This window comes from Manacus vitellinus, unplaced genomic scaffold (assembly GCF_001715985.3).
Source record: "Manacus vitellinus isolate BGI_N305 unplaced genomic scaffold, ASM171598v3 scaffold_24_pilon, whole genome shotgun sequence".
NCBI lineage: Eukaryota > Metazoa > Chordata > Aves > Passeriformes > Pipridae > Manacus > Manacus vitellinus.
In genome coordinates, this window is record NW_021939798.1 from 4,882,691 (window position 1) to 4,902,209 (window position 19,519).

Sequence of the window (19,519 nt, forward strand, 5' to 3'; positions counted from 1 at the left end):
ATTATTCATTATTTAAATTTACTTTGGAAATTAAACTCAAGGGGAATTATCTAAAGTATGTCAGACTGAAAATGAGCTGCGAATCTCCAAAGTTAATTTTAGCCTCGTGTGGTAAGGAAGATTCAAGTTCTTAACTGCCTTTTAATATTAAGAACTACTTATTCAGCAAAGTCCCTGTATTACTTTAAATTTAAATCTCTTTAAGCTAATATAAAAAAATTGAATCTGTAATCTTTAGAAGTTTTATAAAAGCAGCTTCTCAGTTTTTCTCCAGTATATTTAACCTTGGTAACTTGACAAGTGAGTCTAAGTAAACAGCCATTTTTCCACATTTCAGCTGCTTCCAGCATTACGTAAACTCCAGCAGGAACAGGAGGAAAAGCCAGGCGAGATTCTATTCAGTCTGATGAACAGCTGTGCAAGCTGTTGGCCCTGGGTGCTTTTTAAAAACATATAGATGCACACTAACACACAGAGATTTCAAGAAGTTAATTATGGCAGATACGCCACAGAACAGCCAAAAATCATCAGGTCAGCTTTGGAAAACGTTTGGTGAAATCATCGTGCCTGTGTTAGGTGTGTCAGACTAAAACACGGTAATTTCTGGCCTGTGATTCTACAGTCTTTTCAAGTTCAGAACACAGTTTCCTTACAAGATTTGCATCTTAGATGTTATCTGGAACCACACAATTTGCCAGTAAAAGGAAATCTCCACGGGAAGTAGCTCATACTAGATTTTACACAGCTGGCCCTTAATGATGAAGCAGGCAAGAAGCTCTCAGCAATGGATCTCCTGACCTCTACCAACCACAGAACCTCCCCAATGCCCTCCCAGACCTGGGAGAGAAGGAGTTGTGCCTTGAAGGACATTGCCATAGAGCTATATTAGGGTTCAACAGATGAGCTTTGGATTTCAGTGGAGGAGCATTAACAGAGGAACTTATTTTCAACATCAATTGGACTTAGGAAAAGAATTTTGACTGTGTCTATTTTAAAAGTCTTTATGTCATAATTGTCTGCAAAGCACTTGTCTTGTCAATCTTGGCTTAGATCAAAGTGGAATTAAATTCAGTTTTTTGTCTCAATATAGAGCTGCACTCACACTTCACAGAGAGAACAAAGTTCTCTCAAAACACACTAGAGCTGCATGAATGGAATGCTGATTGTGCTCCATTCTCCCTCAAGTACCTCTTGAAAACCCAGGAAAGGAAAAGTGGGCAAATAGGAATTTTGTAGCCTAAATGACCCACTCTGCAAGTGGCATTCATTTGGTTGCTGGCAGAAAAGAAGAATTTAATGCTGATTTCTCTATCTGAAGGTTAAATATTAAGTTTCACTTAATGAGTTCCACTTTGTAACTGGAACACGTATCCTCCAGGAAATCTTTACAGTGAAGTTCACATCACTTCACTGACACTGGTGAACTTCATTACCACTCTACAGAGTGAATTACTCCTTCAGTTCCACAGAAAACCCAGGAAAAGGAGGACAATTTGCCAAATAACATTTTTAAAAGTACTCAGCACCTTAAGACGAAGATGAGATCCCACACAACAAGAGCCAGGCTAGAAACAGTGATTTTTGTTAGTTAACTCAGCACACAAAACCCTGCTGCCACATTCACCAAACAAAGGTTTCTCCAACGGGCTTTTTACTGGTGACAGGTGAGTATCTCTGGTGTGTGGGTTTAAACCTCTCTTTGAGGACATGTTCTTCTCTCAAAGGCTGGGTGCAAATAAAAGAGAGGGGAAGAGAAGAATCAAATAAAACATGTTGTTAAGTCATTGTTGGGTGCTTTAAATTCAAGTTTGGTATATGCCAGGCCACGCACCTCCTTTCAGAAGAGCTGGTGGCACTGTTAAAACAACATTATAGCACTTCTTTGTTGAGAATATGTAACGTAGTGCTTCCACTTTAGTGAGCACAAAATTTGACACGAATATTCCTTCCAGAAATACTTCATCAACTCATGCAATCACTATTCCACCGAGGGAAGACAGTAACAAAACAGTAACAAAGCATCAAGCTATCATATACTGTTTATACTCCTTACAGAATTTGGCTCATGGAGGCAACTCCTCCACACCCTTCACAAAATGCATGGATGGTTTTGATGGATCACCTCCAGGAATTTTACAAGTTTTAAGAATCAGAAGCGACATGGCAGGAGGAGGATGTTCATCCAGTGCTCACATTCTGAACGAGTTCAAGTGATAACTCACTGCCCTGACACAGACTAAATAAATCATGTGTGTTATCGCTCATCCAGTCCCAGAAAGGATCTTGTTCAGCTGTTTCTTTTTATAAACATTCTTCTCCTCTTAGTTCACTTTTAATTTTTCAACTACTGTCTTATCCTAACTGCATATGTAGCACAGCCTCTTTCTCTCCAAAGAAAAGCCTTAAGGTAAGGAAGACCTAATATTTGGTAAAGATTATTTTTCAAATATTACCCCCAAGACACAGAACAGTTTGAGAACTTACAGTTCATATTAATAGTCAGAAGTGTTTCTAATTACACCCAATAAAGAGTTGGGAAAAATCCTGATATCAGCACTTTGACTTAAAATATCTTTGAAGAAATAACTCAAGGGAAGAATTTTTTGCCTTCAATTCGACAGCGAGGTGAAGATTTATCAGTCCAGCAAACAGCCAGAGAATTTCGTCCAAGAAACTCATTTTGGCTGATTGATATATGAGCCAGTAGAACTCCACTGAAGGCTGAAGTTACATAAACCATCAAATTTAAATTAGAAACCACCTGAAGCCCAGCTGTCAGCGTAATAAGGTCCTAAAAGACCTTAAACACATCACAGTCTGATTCTTCTGTGCTCAGGAAAATAACCACTCTCTGCCTTGAAGTGTTTGCAAGAGCAAGACCTACATGTGTAATACTGGAGGCAGCTTTAGGAATAAGATAAAAAGAAATGGAAGTATTCCCTGTAGAGTGACCTAATCCTTTTTTTGTGCCCTGAGACTGCAAAGGATCACTTCTGCAAGGAACTCTGCACTCCAAACCATGTGATCTATCCAAATATTTACACTAGGAGCACTTTTAAAACTCTCCTCTGAGGCCATCAGACGTAGTATTTTCAGCAAGTGAAATAAAACAATTATTATTTAGGTTATGATTTGGTTTTAACTGTTTTTATCAGGGACAAGTTCCTTAACTGGGTTTTAAAATGTTTTTTTTTTTTTTTTTTAAAAAGAGGGAGGGAGAAGGGGAGAGGGAGAAAGAAGAAGGAACCTAATTAGGATTTCTTTTTTTTTTTATAAATCACTAGTGTAACATTATCACACAAATTAGCAACTATGCACCCAAAAGGCTTTTTGTTCATCTCTCTCTGACCTCCCTAGAAGCTTTTTTCTTTCCTTCCCTGAAAGTATCACCAGTGTCCTTTCTCTTTTTTCACTCAGGCTTATCCTTGCTTTCATGGCTTTCTTTGTGCTCTTGAGCCCTGTAAACTCTACCCTGATGAAGACACAACCACAACAATCTTTTAATCAATGTACATGACACTTTCTCCCATTCTAGAAGAGTTTGCTCCCAGTACTCAACTGGGCAGCATACCTCGAGCCTACTTTTGCTCTAACTTTCAAATACATCTGTAAATTATCATCTCCAAATTTCATTTGTAAGTTATATCTAAAATTCAGGAAAATCAGAGAACGTTACCTAAAAAAAAAAAACACTCTGGGCAGAGAAGCAGCCATCAAAACACATACATCTCATATTTGGCATATTGCTCCTGCTTTGTATGTTCTATCTACAAAATGGAGCTGAGTAAGTACTCAGCAACAGAAGGGACTGTCAAGAAGAAAATTACAGCAAAAATTAATACTCACAGCCATAATTAACTCAAAAGGGTGTTTATACACCCGTACGGGGGACTGGTACTTCTGCACCATCGCTGCAGTTAGTGAGGCCAACTCAAACCTGAAAAAGAAATTTTTAAAACCATCTGTCAAACGTAGGAAGCCATTTTCAATTTCCTCAGACAATTACTCCGTGCGTGGTACCCCGCGAGCAATTCCACAGGAAACCCTTCACAATTCCTTGACAACTTTTTTTAAGACCCAAGGGGGCCTTGAAAAGCTATATATATATATATATTTGTCAGAAATGACTGATCATTTCTTCCAAACACGACATAAAATTAGCACATTTTCAGGCCACTTTTAGTAACGAATCTTTAACGTGGTTTATGACTCTTTTGTCAGGATGGTGAGACTTCCTGTGCTGCTGAGAACCAAACACTGACACATCCCAGCGACAGGCACAGAAGCATTTCCCAGTCCCCCAGCACTGCATGTGGGCTGCCCTGCTCAGAGCTCATGCCGAACTGGGACTGGGTTTTAAAAAAAAAATAAATAAGTAAGTACAGAAAACACAAAAAGAGGTTAAGAAATAAATGGTAAAAATTCTTGTTTTCAGAAAGAGAGAAAAAAACCGGATCACTACAGCACAGCGATACAAAGCACTCCTTCATAATCGCCAAACACAATTAATTAAAACTTCCGGGAGAGAAACTTAAGAGAGAGCTGGGGAAAAAAACCAAATTGGACGAAACTGCAAAAATTCCACTATACGGCCAGAAAAAATGTCACTGGCAACACAGCGAGGAGTTATTCCAAAGGCTTCGTGTGTGCTTTCCCCGGCTTGACCCGAACTCTCTCGACTGCAATTACGTTTATTGAAAAATCCTGGCAGCAGCACCCGCAGATGAGCCGCGGGCTGCGAGCCAGCGTCATTTTGGAGAGAAATGGGTTTGTTAGAGTAAGTTCGCTTTACTTTTCTGTCCTTAACGCGCTCTCACGTTCCTGCAGCGCCGCGGGAGCGACACCGGCCCCGGAGCGGGGCTCGGCGGCTCCTCGGACACGGCAGGAGCCAACAAACAACCCCCGGAGCCGCGGGAAAGTTCTCCGACATCCCATTCCAGAGCGCAATTTACCCATGACTGCCCTGCATTTTACAAAAAAAACCCCACCTGAATCAGCGCAAACAGCCGCGAGCCCTCTGTTAATCCTCGTACAAAAAAAAGAGTTACACAACAAAGAAACTCCGCGTTTCCTCCCGCCGCGGCGCAGCCGGGACACCCCGCGAAGGGATGGGGGGACACCTCTGACAGCCTCGCGGTGTCCCGGGGGGATACGGGGCACTCCGGGACGGGATGGAGGGGACATCTGTGACAGCCCCGCGCGGCTCCGGAGGGATGCGGGACACGCCGGGAAGCGATGGGGGGACACCTGTGACAGCCCCGCGGTGTCCCGGGGGACGCGGAACACCCCGGGAAGGGATGGAGGGACATCTGTGACCGCCCCGCGCTGCTCCAGGGGGATAGGAGGGATGCGGGACACGCCGCGAGGGGATGGGAAGGGAGGGGGGGGACACACCTGTGACAGCCCCGCGGTGTCCCAGGAATGCGGAACACTCTGGGAAGGGACAGGAAGGGATGAGAGGGACACCTGTGACAGCCCCGTGTCGTCCCCGAGGGATGCGGCGGATGCGAGACACGCCGGGAGGAGACAGGAAAGGATGAGGGGGGACACCAGTGACATGCCCCGCGGGATGCGGGACACCCCGAGAGGGGACAAGAAGGGACTAGGGGGGGGAGCACCTGTGACAGCCCCTGCGGGATCCAGGACACTCCGGGAGGGGACAGGACGGGATGGGGGGACACCTGTGACATCCCCGCGCTGTCCGGGGTCCAGCCAGGCCGGGAGCGCAAGCGGCCGCGGCGGCCCGCCGTGACCCGCCCGAGGACGCGACCCGCCCCACCACCACCATCACCATCATCACCACAATCAGCATCCCCACCGCGACCACCACCCACACCCGCCGCCCGCCACGGGCAGCGCCGGCCGCTCCCGGGGGCTCGCCGCGGGCAGCGCTGAGAGAGCCGGCAGGCAGCGGGGCGGACAATGGAAACTTGCCGCGGAGGCACGGCGGCGGCGGGGCTGGAGGGCAGGCAGGCAGGGCAGGGCAGGCTGCGCGCTGGCAGTCCGCGCGCGCTTACCGCTCGCTCGGTCGGCGCTTCCGTCCCCTATGCCGCCGGGGGGAGCGCCGGGGGGGGCGCGGATCCGCCGCCGTCGTTCGCGGTGCCGGGCGGGGGCGGCGCGCGCGCCTGCGCGCTGCCGGGAGGCGGGGGGGCTGGGGCGGGAGCGGCGGCGCGGCATGCGCGGCGCTGCCCGAGAGCGTGAGGGGACAGCCGGCCCTGGAATCGTATGGTGGTCGGGCGGTGAAAGGGGTTTAAAACTCACCCTGTTCCACCCCCTGCCACGGGCAGGGACGCCTTCCGCTAAACCGGGTTGCTCCATGCCCCCTCCAGCCTGGCCTTGAGCGCTTCCGGGGATCGCCCAGCCACTGCCTCACCACGCTCATTGTTAAAAATTTCTTCCTCGCAAATAACCTAAATCTCTCCTCTTTCGGCTTAACACAGTTCCGTTTTGCCCTGTCACTATCTGCCCTTGTAAAAAGTCGCTCTCCGTCTTTTTACGAGACGCCCTTAGGCGCTGGGAGAGGTTCTGAGGTCTCTGCGGAGCCTTCCCTTCCCCAGGCTGAACACCCCCAGCCCTCCCAGCCTGGCTCAGCACCCTCACAGGGAAAAGCTTCCCAATATCCAATCTAACCCTGCTCTTTGTCAGTGTGAAGCCATTCCCCCTTGTCCTGTCGCTACGTGCCCTGGTAAATAGTCTCCTTCCATGTTTCTTGTGGGCTCCCTTCAGGTACAGCGTGAAGCTGTCAGGGGAGGTTTAGGTTGGATATCAGGAACAGGTTTCTCACCTAGACGGTCGTTGAGCACTGGAACAGGGTCCCCAGGGCACTGGTCACAGCACCAAGCCTGTCTCAGTTCAAGAAGCTTTTGGACAATGCTCTCAGGCACATGGTGGGGTTGTTGGGGTGTCCTGTGTGGGGCCAGGAGATGGACTCAATGATCCTGATGGGTCCCTCCCAACTCAGCGTATTCTGTGATTCTATGATCCTATACTAGAAGGCTGTGACTAGGTCACCCCGAAGCCTTCTCTTCTCTAGGCTGAACAGTCCCAACTCTCCCAGCTTTTCCTCACAGCAAAGCTGCTCCATCCCTCTGATCATCTTGGTGCCTCCTCAGGACTCGCTCCAACACCTCCATGTCCTTCCCATGCTGGGACCCCAGAGCTGGAGGCAGCTCTGCAGGTGGGGTCTCAACAGAGGACCTCTCACACCTCCTCACACACACAGCCACACACACCCCCTGAGTGCAGGAGGACACAGGGAGCAGGACGTGGTACACATAGTAATGTTTTGTACAGTACCAGAGTATCATAAACTGTGTTAAAATAAGGACTTCAAAGTTAGGGCCCCGTGCCTCTGCTCCCTTCAACAGCAGTATCAATGTGTTTTGTTTACCCAAAACATCTTTTATTAATGGCTCACTCCCTCTGAAAATAAATCTACTAAAATTCAGAGTCATTATCCTGGCCTTTAGGTGCAATTCTTTCTTTAGGAAAGCTGAATTTTTAATTACTATTAACAAGGGTTTCAGCTACTGTTCTTACACAAACCTTGTGTCTATTAAAGTTAGCCAAGCACAGTCTATTGCCTGATCTGAAACTAGTCCTTACAAAAACTTGTTTAATGTGTTGAGAAATTGTTCCTCTGAATCCTGTTTCTGTTGTGGCACTTGGCCAGTTGCCTTCATGTAGCTGAACTTAACTAGTCAATCTAGTAACGCTGTAATTAGCTGTAGTTATCTGATTGATATTCCCTGCCATTATGCCTATAACATCCTTTTCCTGCTCTGAAAGCCTGAGATATAATCCTACTGGCATAGCAGGGCGAGGAATTTACGCCCACTCAGATTCCTCTTTGTTCATAACACTTCTCTCTTTAGATTCTGGGAAACGTTTTAGTTCTTACTGACTGCCACTATTCTCCTTAACCAAATGGCCATGTAACCAGAAAAGCTTTATTTGGACTTTTAAAGATATTTGGTGTTTATTGATAGAGTAAAAGCACATAAGTCCACAATTTAATGTCTAAATCAATCATGGTAAGTGTCTCAGCTGTTTTCTGCAGAAACAATAATCTTAGCAAGACAGACAAAGAAAAGGAAAGTAATATGGTTTTAAAATTTTCTATTATCATTTATATCCCTGCTACATCTCATATGAAAGCTCTAGCCATGCGTCGTTAGCAGGAATATAAAGAATAAACGTGTGGGTGAAATGTTTCAGGAAAGCTGTGAGGCATGCGGGAGACTGAAGCCCGGAGGACACAGACTGAAAGTGCAAACTGTTCAATATTTTCAGCAAACTAGGAATGCAGATTGCTAGATAGGAAGGGAAGTTTGGCCCTAGGGAGGTTATGCAAGGTCAGTCAGTTCCCTCCATCTGAGCACTTTTCCTGGATTGCATTCCTTCACGTTAGGAACTTTGGTTATACAACCCAAAGCAATTGTTATCTTGTTTCAGGCAATGTTGCCATGGAAATTAATGAGAACTATTGGTAGTCAAACCTTTGAAATTAATAATATCTAACTTAAAGTGCAGTTGCCTGGGAGCAGTGCAGGGCTGACATATACCAAGAAAAGATTCAAAATGCCTCTCGGTTGTGCTGGAATGTAGTTCAAGCCCCTGGAATTTCAGCAGGCAGGAACTTGCTCTGGTTTCTTTTGTTTGTGTCCCAGGGACTGAAGAAAAGTGAAGCAAATCTGCCTTCTTACTGTCCAGCAGGTCTGATCTTCAGAGCTGTTGTAGTAAAGAAAAGAGAATGTCAGCACTTGTTGACAAGAGAGAACGTGTTCATTCAAGATCTTGCTGCTATGCCGTATGTTTATTAAAATATGTGGAAAAGGGGTGAGAGTTTGAGCTCAGGCAAACTGAAGGCTTCAAGAGCCATTCCCTAACAAATCAATCCCATCTGAGTTGGCGGAATTTTTTATGTACCACTGGCTACACTGAAATAAATACCTCCTTCCTGAACCTTTAAAACCATGAAAAAGGTCCCAAATTATACCATTCCCAGCTAAAATAAGCATGATGACTGACAAACAGCTAATGGGACAGAGCTGTGCCCTGGGGACATTGATTCTGGTTTACACAGAGTTATTATTTAATGCATCACGGGTACTTCACCAGGTGTCACCATTTTTTCTTTCCCTTGTCAGTCTAGGGAGACAGAACCTGGTGGTGCGGGATGTGAGGAGGTGTGAATTCCTTCACTCCTTTACTCTTAAAACTGACTGTGACACCCAAGTTCAGCCCTCTAGACACAGACCTGACTGTGCTCATCTGTGACAGCTTTACATATTTTTGAATGCTCTCTGGACAGCCCATACTGGGAAAACGATACACAGGAGGAGAAATTCCTCTGAAGATCTTAAAGGCCTTTGTAATGGCAGGGAAGACACTAATAATCCCAATATGCAGGTATAAATATTGAGGCTCACAAAATGCTGTAGAAAAAGTCATGCAGCAAGTCAGTATAAGAAAGGAGACCAGAGCTCTTCTCTTCATGGGTGGTTCCCTTATTCCCAAACACTCCTGCCTTTTAGCTCTGTGGTAATTTTCCACTATTCGCAAGATTGGGAAAAGGGTGAAAATATCTCCAGGCTGGCCTCTGTTCAGAGAGGGGATGTTAATGTACGATACCTAGAAGGTGTTAAACTCTTGTGCTGAGATTTTTATTCAGAATTAAACCAGCCTTAGTTTGCTGTAGTTCAGTGCCCCATAAGTGAAGATCTATTAACTTTATACCACTGCTCGATTTATCTGTACTTTCCCATGTGTCCCGCTGTAGAAAAGCCTTAAATGACCTTGTAAACTGAAGCCCTTTATGTTTTGATGCCACAAACAGCCAGAAAACATGTTTTTTCCTCTCTTCTCAAGTGACTGGTAGGAAAATTGAATTGTAGGCTGGGAGCTGGCCAGGGACACCAGCTGCCAGCGCTCGGAGTCCAGCAGCTGACATCAGAGCACAGGCACCGTTGACATAGCAAAGGTTACGCAGACAGACGTTAGCAAATAGGCCCCAAGTCCTGATTCATGAAATAGATGAATCAGGATGAGCGTGTGGCACACATCCCAGCCCTTAGCCACACGCCCTCCCTGCAAAGCCTGTAACCATCCAAGGCTCCCTGCCTGGAGTTCAGTGTCCCTGCTCACGAGCCGTGCGGTGCCAAAACAAAAGTGAGCAGGTGGTGCAGGGGGGGCTGCTCGTACAGAAATAATTAAAGCATGAGGAGCTGGAGCAGATATTCCAACACACATTCCAATCCCGTGCTGGATATTTGTAACACCTAAAAGGCTGATGGCACCGTCTTCTCAGGGGAGCACGAGGAGGGGGAGACACCCCATGGGGCTTCCACATGATTATTTTATCCCTCAGACACTGGAGGGGCAAAATACCAAATGGAATTCCCCTCTCCCTCCGTGACCTTTTTTCCAGTCTAAAGGGAAAAACACTTGGATGATAACTTATTTGCTGGGGAATTTTATCGTTGTTGAAGATGCCAAGCTCATAATACAGGGAGCTGGAGTTGTGAGCAAGGAAGGGTTCATTGGCCTGTTGGGAACGCCCAGCTTTTCTAATTGCCTTTGGACACAGCCCTGTGTCTATGTGCCACTGCCTGGGAGCTTCCTGGTACCTACCTCATAGGGAAGAGCCCGTTTCCAGTCGTCCCTTCAAGTGACTTAAAGGACTGCCAGGATCTGATCAGTCAATCCTTAGAAAAACAGCAGTCTCAGCCAAGAGGCTCAGCAAATGCAACGAGGAGTAAATTTCCTATAAAAATAAAAGCAAAGGCTGTTTACCATCCCTCCTTTTAATGAGTCTGACAGTACAAATACTCTCAGCTACTTCAACAAGCACTGAGTCAAGCTGTTGGGTCACTCTCCAGGTAGAGACTTTGTCCCTGTTTGCCTCTAACATGTTGATAATTACTATTTTTTTTTTTTAATACGAGAGGAATAATAAGAAATAACTACTTATTATTAAAAGTATTGCACAAATCCAGCTCTTTTTAAAGGACACACTGACTCCACCAGTGCTGGCTCTGCACCCTGTGGGCAAACACAGCACCCTTCAGTGGGGCTCCATCAGGACAAGCCTCCTTTGTGGCTGCTGCTCCGCCAGCATCACAGTGCCTGTATCTGTTCAGCTTATTCCTGTGCCTGGAGGAAAATGAGGCATTATGAGGCACTTGCACACCAAAATTACTACCAGTATAGCTATTTCAGGGTTTATTTTTGAAATCACACTGTCTGTGGATCAGGCCTGTGCTGGCAGCTTTCATCCAAGCATGTTTTAGAACTTGAGAAACACGAGTTTCATGATGCTGTTTGCAGCCCCTAAAAACGCTGCTTATCTTCTCCGATCAGCATCATTCTTTGCATGAATTCCGGCCCTGTATCCAAGGCAATCTCATTATTTGCTGTACACGCTCAATCTGCTGGCTAATTTCTTTTCCCTTCTCATGGGGGAGGAACATTCCTTGTGCCTCCACAGGCGAGCCTGTGTTTGGGGGATTAAAGAAAGCCAGCAAGACGCATGAAAAATGTCACCCACTCGCGGCGGCGGCGGCGGCCTGAATGGGAGCACAGCTCAGAGACAGATGTTCCTTCCGATTGAATTGTCTGTGTCACTGGTTCCAGCGGGTTCAGCGCTCCAGAGAGGTGTGAGGCAGAGGGCATGGCTGAGCAGAAGGCTGGCTGTGTCCAGGGAGCTGGCACGTTGCAGGCAGCAGCTCTGCTGATTTTGACACGGCTGCAGCATTAATCTGTCTCGGCCTCGAGCACCACTGGCTGTCTGTCCTGGAATTAATTTGGCTAATGTACCGCGTGACGGAAAGCCACGTTTGCAATCTCTTTGCTAGGCAAGGCTGAACAGATTGATAGCATGCTCTGTCCCTGGGTAAGTGAACTGGTAGCAGAGCTCCACTGAAGGGACACAACCTGAGAGTTTGGCTCCATCTCCCTAGGGATGAGAGGTGAGATGTTTAACACCTCCTGGCTCTGGTAGCTGTCAGGGGGAGCCTGAGCAGACAGGAAAGAGGCGGAGTTGCCTTTTGAGTCAAGCACTGGTTCTGCAACCCCAGTGCAAGTGGGAGGTGTCGGAGTTTTTTCTGAGGGCAGGTTCCAATATCAGTCTCAAAATAACTTGGTTTGACGAGGGGGATGGTCTCCAGCACAGGAAGCCTATTTGCAGTTGTGGTTTCCAGCTGGTGGCTACAGACTAATGTGTGACCACTAAGTATTTGACATTAGCTAATGAACAGCTGTTTGATTTGCTTTTGGTCACAGCCAGGCTGAGTCTGAATTAAACAAGAGCCCAGTGATGGAAAGGGCCAATATGCCCCAGAACAACTGCCTGGACAGAGACTGGAGACAAGCCCAGTGCTTTGTTTGTGCCCCCTCCCCAAGACCCCCTGTGCGCCTGAGCCACTTCTGTGGGGAGCAAGAAAGGGGAGGAATCTTGAGCATCCAGGAGGAGGCAAGAGGCAGGTGAATATGGCAGTGGGGAGGGTCAAGGCAGCACCTGCCCATCAGCAGCAAGACCCCAGGCTCCAGAAACCAGCAGGTTCACCCAGAGATCACATCCAGCTCAGGAAGCAGAGGAGGGTGCACAATAGACAGAATGACATGAGAGAGAGACCATTGCCTATCCACCAGAGCCCCAGCTAAATGAATTTTATATCTCAATCAGTAGGAAAGGACTTTTTGAGGGAGCCTGGGCACCCCTTTACCACCACTGTGAGATGCACTGAGTGAGCAGCTGTGTGCCTTCCCTTCCCATCACTGCTGTGGCCACATCCAGCACTGGCACATTCAGCAACACACAGAGAACCAGAGGTGATTGCAAAAAAGCCATTAGTACGTGGATGTAAACCACAGCACGGCACTGCTCAGACTAACCCAGAAGGAGGTTTAAATGTAGGCAAGCTAACTGCCAAAAATAAGCCCCAACCCACCCTGGCTGCTGCGCTGTGCCATGGGAACAATATTGTGCATGTGATCAGATTCAGCAGGACACAAGCAGCCTAAGGGTCTTTTTACATTTGGCTTGAAAAGGCTAAAAATAGACCCCAAACCTCATTCTTTTTTTGCACTGCCATCTCCTCTGCCTCTTCCTATTCACTGGCACTTTTACATGCAAAGCAGGATTTGGGATCCAAGGCCCCGTAATTAGACTCCAGCCCAGCAGCTGCAAGTGGAACAGCTGGAGGTGTTATTTTTATGGGTTATTAATTGACTCCATGAAAGCCCAGCAAACAGAGACAGCCAGCGAGCCGCAGCCCACAGCCACATGACAAGGTCTTAGCGACAGGAAAAGATAAAATAAAAGAGAGAACCCAGAATCCTAAAGCCGATTAGTTATAGCAATTTCTCCAAAGCTAAATATAGGAAAAAAATCCTCTCCCATCTTCACTCCGTTGGCGGAGATGAGAAAGCACAAGGAAGGAGATAGAGAGAAATTTCATTTTTCACTTAACCCCATCATGGGTTGCAGAGAGAAATAGCTGCTTTGGTGATGCTCCCAATATTTAAATCCGGCTTCCCTGGCAGCTACACCCTGACCAGCCCTTTCCTTGGCACTGAGAAGTGGAGCTGCACTTGCTCCAGCCTCCCCACGCTGGGCAGGGAAAGCTCCCAGTGCCATCCCAGCACCCAGTCATGTCCAGGCTGGCATAGTCCCCAGTGCCTCTGCTCACCTGCCAAGGTGAGCTTGCAGAGCCTCCCCTCGAAGTGGCTGAACCACCCACACTACCCAAAACCAAAACAAGGGAGAGCCAGGAGACCTCCTGCCTCCAGCTCTCCTTCCTCCCTGTCTTTCCTGCAACTGAGACAGACAAGGCTTGGGGACAGGTGAAGCCACTTAGTGCCAGGAGAGAAACCTCCCATCAGGGGCCGGAGTAAGGAAAAGCTTAGAGTTTTGGCAGCAGGAAGGAAACGGACCCGGCTCATCACCTTGGCAAAACTTATTGCACATCTCCTCAGACCTCAGGGAAATAAATAACAGGCAACTCCAGCAGAGATGCTGAGAGGCTGGGAAACCAGCAGAGCATTTCAGATTTATGGGAAATTAATTTAGCTCCAGTCTCGTTCTGGCAGCCAGCAAGGCCCTGTCCCCAAGACAACCCACTCTGCTGGTCTGGGCTGTGGCCTCTTTGTTCAGACCTTCAGCTTAACTTGCCAAAATAAATCACAGTCCTAGGCCAGAGATGGAGCAGCACCTCTCTCTCCCAGCACAGAGGACAGCCAGGGTCCCAGCACTAGGCATCACCTGTGCTGGCAGCCGAAGGGGAAGGGGAGGCAGCAGAAAGGCTGCTGTTCCTTGGAATCTGCTTTGCCAATATCTTGCCAAAACTCAGCCCAACAAAGCCCCCTCCTCATAAGGATGCAGGACAGGGGCTTCAAAAGCATGGATTTCATGCTGATACGTGGCCTGTCCCCAGGCTGGAGGTCCCCACAGGAGCACCAGCTCCACGCAGAACAAATGGCAGAAGTGCCAGGGGCACAGGGACAGCCCAGGTTTCCCAATGGGTCCAGCAGGGCTGAGTACCCAGCTACAGGACTACAGACACATTGCTTTCTCCTCATCCCACCCAGACAATTGCTCTGTGTCTGACAGCACGGGAGCAGCTGTGGGTTTGCACAGTCCCTGTGTCCCCAGGGTGCTACATGGAGCCCTCCCACACTACCTTTAACCCGGGCAGGTGGGCTGCAAACATGCTACAGGAAGGGAACCTGAGTGACCCTGCTCAGGCTTGGGGAGATACATGTTGCTCCTGCATCCACAGGTCTGGCGTTCCCGCATCTCTCCAGGCATTTTTTCCCTAGTAAGTCTCAGTCTCTGCCATCTGTGCTACCATCACACCTCTCCACAAGATCCAAAGCCGTGGTTGCACAGGGATAGACAGCACTTTGGGGACAGCAGAAGGGAGGCTTCTTCGAGGGGGTGTCAGAACCACAGGTGACGTTGCTGGAGAGCAGAGAGCTGCAGGCAGCCCCCAGGGTTGCAAAAGTCTTTGGCCTCCACAGCGTGGGATGGGGATCTGAGAGCAAAGCACATCAAGCGAGCTGAAGAGAGTGACATTTTCCTTGCCAGCTGCTATATCCGTGCCCACACAGCCGGTGGGATGACTCCGTGCAGCTAATGATGCAACGTGATTAGTAAACAGATGATGCATTTGCACCAGGAAGGAAAAAAAAAAAAAGAGGAAGAGGGGAGAAAAAAGGAAGAAAACAAGCCACATTCTGGGCTAGCAGCATGCAGCAGTGAGTTCTTTAAAAATCTGCTGAGGAAGGCACTTGCACAGCACATGGTTTGGGCAGATCAATGAAGCTGCAAAGCGGCCTGGCAGGCACACAAATCCACTTTCTAATGAAATTTACAGCAAGTGGAATTTAGGTCACTACTCGGAAGCATTCAGTTTATTCCAGGCAGCTTTTAAAATATTTAAGAAATAGCTGTCAAATTAAGCCTGCTCACCTCTGGCTGAAAGGTTCAACTTGAAGCCATGGCAGATTTCTTAGCTATGGCTTAAAAATATATATATTCTTAAGGTTTCTTTGATTGCCCCCTCCCTTTGTCATCACAGTGATTGACAGGAACTGCCAAGCAATCCTGGCTCTGGTGGGAGCTGAGAGCCCAAGGGACACTCAGGCTGTGCCCAGCTCAGCCTTGTCCTTCCCCAGGGTCAGGGCAGTGAGACAGCAGATGTGACCTTCCTGCAGCCTGTGCTCTCCCTTCAGCAGAGACCACAGGAATTTATCTGCTGCTGAAGGAAGAGCAGTGCTACAGCCAGACCTAAAAACAGCTCCCGAGGGAGCAGATAAAAGCAGCCTCTTAGCAGAGGTGAACCTTCACTAAAGCTGAGTGATGCTGACTGGAAGGATCTGGGCTGGACTGCTGGTTGCCAGCACTATTCCCAGATGTCACACTCTAAGAGAGCTGTCAGAGCCACCTCAGCAGGTGATGGAGGGAGAGGAAAGGTGGAAACCAGGCAGTTCTCTGGCTGTTTACCCTGCAGAAGTGGCCACAGCCCCAATTCTGCACACTCGCAATTCCTGCACAGATCAGAGCTAAAGTACAGACATCTCCTCTTCTGACAATGCAAAGTTCAACCCTTTGCATAACACACTGACACTGTGAACCAATTCCTGCCCCAGCTCAAGGTCCAGCCAGGCACAGACCTCTCAGCTCTTCCAGCCTCAGCATAAACCAGGAGCAGAGAGGGGAGAGCAGAAGGCAGCCTCGCAGCAGGGCTGGGCTCCCAGCGTGGGGCTGGTTCCTGGCCAGCTTTCAAGGACTGACCCAGTAAAGGAGCACTGTGGCCTCGTGGTTACAGGGGCTGAGGGTTTAGTGGGAGGGGAGAGGCCACAGCCACAGCAAGGCACTTGCTGGGACGTGCTCTGAAGGACAAAGAGGTTTTCTTCCCCATTGCTCACCAACTTGCCCTACTTTGGCAGCTGCCTGCTGCAGCCCAGGCATCTGCCCTGCCCACAGGGAACCTGTTCCCTTTCCACAGGGTCTGACTGGATCCCAGCCTGGCCCCAGTGCTTGGGATTTGGCCTGCCTGCAGTTCAGGTAAAACACAAGTGCCCATGCAAACACCTCTGCCTCTTTCCTTGTTATTTTTGAGCTGCACACATAAATATCCATTTCATGCTCAGCTGATGGAGGATTTGCTTGGCTGGGTTATGACCCTGGCTGGGGCTCCACAGCTGGCTTTGTACCAGGATCTGGCACCGGAGGACACAGTCGGTCCCTGACCTACCTCCCACAGTCACTCTTGGCCGTGGATGAGCACACCAGGATGCAAGTGCTGAGCACCACTGCTGCACCACCCACCACGGCCCCGGGGGGCTTTTCTTCCTGCTCTGCCTTGCAGGATACTGTCAGGCACAGCAAAAGCCAGGCATGGAGAGGGATGAGCAGGGACCAGTGTGCAGAGAAAACACCATCCCTGCACAGCTCCACAAGCCTTGCTTTCCTCCCCTGCTGGCACTGCCCTCTCCAAATGGCTCAGCTTTGACCTCGGGTTAATTCACACCAGTGCCCATTCAGCCAGATCACCCCGTTGGCAACAACCCCCCTCGGATGGAGAATCCCACAGGCAGGCTCAGGGCACTGGTGGTCCCGGTGGCCTCCCTGCCCCAAATCTAGGACCTGTCCCCAGGTGGAAGGAAAGGGAACTTGGCATGTGCAAGTTATCCCTCCGAGCAGCCTCTCCCAGGTACCCATGCTGGAGGTGGGCACTAACTGATCAAACCCACGGCTGACCTGCCTCCCCCTGCTCACAGACGCTGCCTACGAGCAATTCCTGGCTGTCCAGGGCTGGCCTTGTCCCACAGAGCACCCAGAGAGCCCAGCTGGGAATTGTATAATGCACCAGCAGCATGGGCTGCTGCTGAGGCACAGAGCAGGGATGTAATCCCACCACGGCCTCCTGTCTGTGCATCCCATTAAAGGAAAAAAAGTCTCCTGCTTTTCCAGTTGCAGTGAAAGCCAAGGATTCTGCAGAGCTCCACACCCTCTAGTGGAGGTGGGAGCTTGGCACACGGAGATGCTCCCAAATCCTGCAGCACTCCCGAATTCAGTGCAGGATCCAATTCCCCCTACAGCTCCCCAGAGCAGTACTGAGGCACTGCACTCCTCCAGAGTGTGACTACAGGTCTCAGTGCAGCAGCAGCTCTGTGCCTGCCTGCACACACACCTGCAGCATGTTAAGCATCCTTCTACTTCGTTCATGCACAGTAGGAAATATTAAACATGAAGAAAGGAAGAAAGTCAGTTTTGAGAAATGGATTTTATTTATGTTTACTGTCTAGGTAGGTAAATCTGCTTTCTGTAACTACAGGAAAGCTGGAGAGGGACTTTTTACAAGAGCCTGGAGTGATAGAACAAGAGGAATGGCTTCAAACTGACAGAGGGCAGGGTAAGATTGAATGTTAGGAAAAAAATCTTTACTAAGAGAGTGGGGAGGCCCTGGCACAGGTTGCCCGGAGCAACTGTGGCTGCCCCATCTCTGGAAGTGCCCAAGGCCAGGTTGGACAGGGCTTGGAGCAACCTGGAATAGTGGAAAGTGTCCCTGCCCACAGAAGGGGGGTTGGAACTACATGATCTTTCAGGTCCCTTCCAATCCAAACCATTCCTCCTAAAAGACCACACAGGTAAAACCAAACTGCAAGGGCAGCTCTCACCAATCTGCAGAACCATCTCCTGGTCCAGCCACCTGAAAAGAAACAACCAGGATGTTCAGCCAGAGACCTTTGTCCTACACAGACCCATCTCCTCTGGATCAGCGTTAACTGAAGCATTATCCCACCCTCAGCTCTCCACAAAATCCTTCCCAGTAGCATCTCTACCATGAACACTTCCCAGCAGCTCACCAGAGCCAGATCACCCATCTGACAGCAACAAGAAGCAGGAAAAGCACGTTTTATTTTTGGCAAGGAATTTTTGCCAAAGCAATGATCACTCTGGTGCCAGGTTCCCAGCACAGGCCTTCTCCTCTCCCCTTCCCCTGAGCTGACCCCAGCTGAATCCCCCCAACTGCAGGAGAGAAACCAAACAAGTAACAAGAGAGCAAAGTACACAACTTCAACAAAGCCTTCCATTTGCTCAAGTACAGAAACCACCTTATCACTATTTCCTACTGAGTGGGGAACAAAGTTTTGGAACTCAAATACTATCTAGTGATAAATCAGGTGAAAAAAAAAAAAAAGTCTGGACAAACACACCCAAGTTCTGTTTTCCACACCTGAGAGAGGATCAGTTTGATTTTGCTACGTGATTTTCGAAACAAGACTCAGCATCCACTAAAGAATCTAAATCCTGTGTTTCCCTGGATAAGGGGGTGCAGATGTTGTATGCAGTATCATACATGACCATCAAAATGCTTCATGAATGCTCACACCTGTTACTGCACAGGTGAGCCCCAGCACGGAGCCCACCTGGGAGCTGATCTCGGGCACGGGTCAGACTGGCTGGGACGAGGCTGGGCCTGCTGGCCCCACCACCCAGCAGCCCTTCCCCAGCCCACAGACCCCCTGCCCCTGCCCAGGAGGGACACACGGGGCTCACCCGACTCACCTGGTCCTCCCTCCCCTCAGGAATGGCAGGCACCAAGTGCCACCCAACACCCCGCCCATGTCACCCTCAGGGGGGCTGTGGCTTCTCGAGGCCCCGGCAAGGAAATCCTCGTGACAGAAAAACTTCTGTGAAATTCTCAGGAAAAAACAACAGTCCAGTCTGGCTGTTGGTCCTGGAGAACACCCTGCAGCCCCCTCCCCACTGCACAGCTCACCCCCACCACCTCAAGCCCCCTCACTCTGTGCTCCTGCCCCACACCCACACCCTGCTGTGGGCTCCGACACCTCCCCCAGGGAGGAACCACAGCCCAGGGCTGTCCTTGCACAGAACCCCAGCCCTCCTACTGACCCCTCTACACTGCAGCTTCCCCCAGAACCCCATATGCTGCCCCCCAGTACCTCACCACCTCCCCACTGAATCCCAAGCACCGCACCCCTGCAT

General features: G+C 49.0%; 1 protein-coding gene, 1 long non-coding RNA gene and 1 other non-coding gene across 3 annotated transcripts in view; all 3 read right to left on the reverse strand.

Moving 5' to 3' along the window:
* SEC14L1 (SEC14 like lipid binding 1) overlaps nucleotides 1–6,072 on the reverse strand; it is a 41,146-nt gene extending 35,074 nt beyond the window's left edge. Inside the window, exons 1-2 of the mRNA XM_018073306.2 lie at nucleotides 6,018–6,072; nucleotides 3,847–3,937 (exon numbers count right to left, since the gene is read on the reverse strand). Of these exons, the coding sequence (XP_017928795.1) occupies nucleotides 3,847–3,909 (63 nt within the window). The 5' untranslated portion in view covers nucleotides 3,910–3,937; nucleotides 6,018–6,072. The remainder of the gene's footprint in view (nucleotides 1–3,846; nucleotides 3,938–6,017) is intronic.
* A 2,023-nt stretch (nucleotides 6,073–8,095) lies between these two features.
* On the reverse strand, nucleotides 8,096–19,105 carry LOC108639790. Its single transcript, XR_001920729.2, has 3 exons — nucleotides 19,079–19,105; nucleotides 10,633–10,765; nucleotides 8,096–8,730 (listed from the first exon to the last, which is right to left on the reverse strand). It is a non-coding gene; the product is annotated as an uncharacterized LOC108639790 (long non-coding RNA).
* Nucleotides 18,850–19,028, reverse strand: LOC112841105. The gene has a single exon (XR_003212743.1).
* Nucleotides 19,106–19,519: the final 414 nt, after the last annotated feature.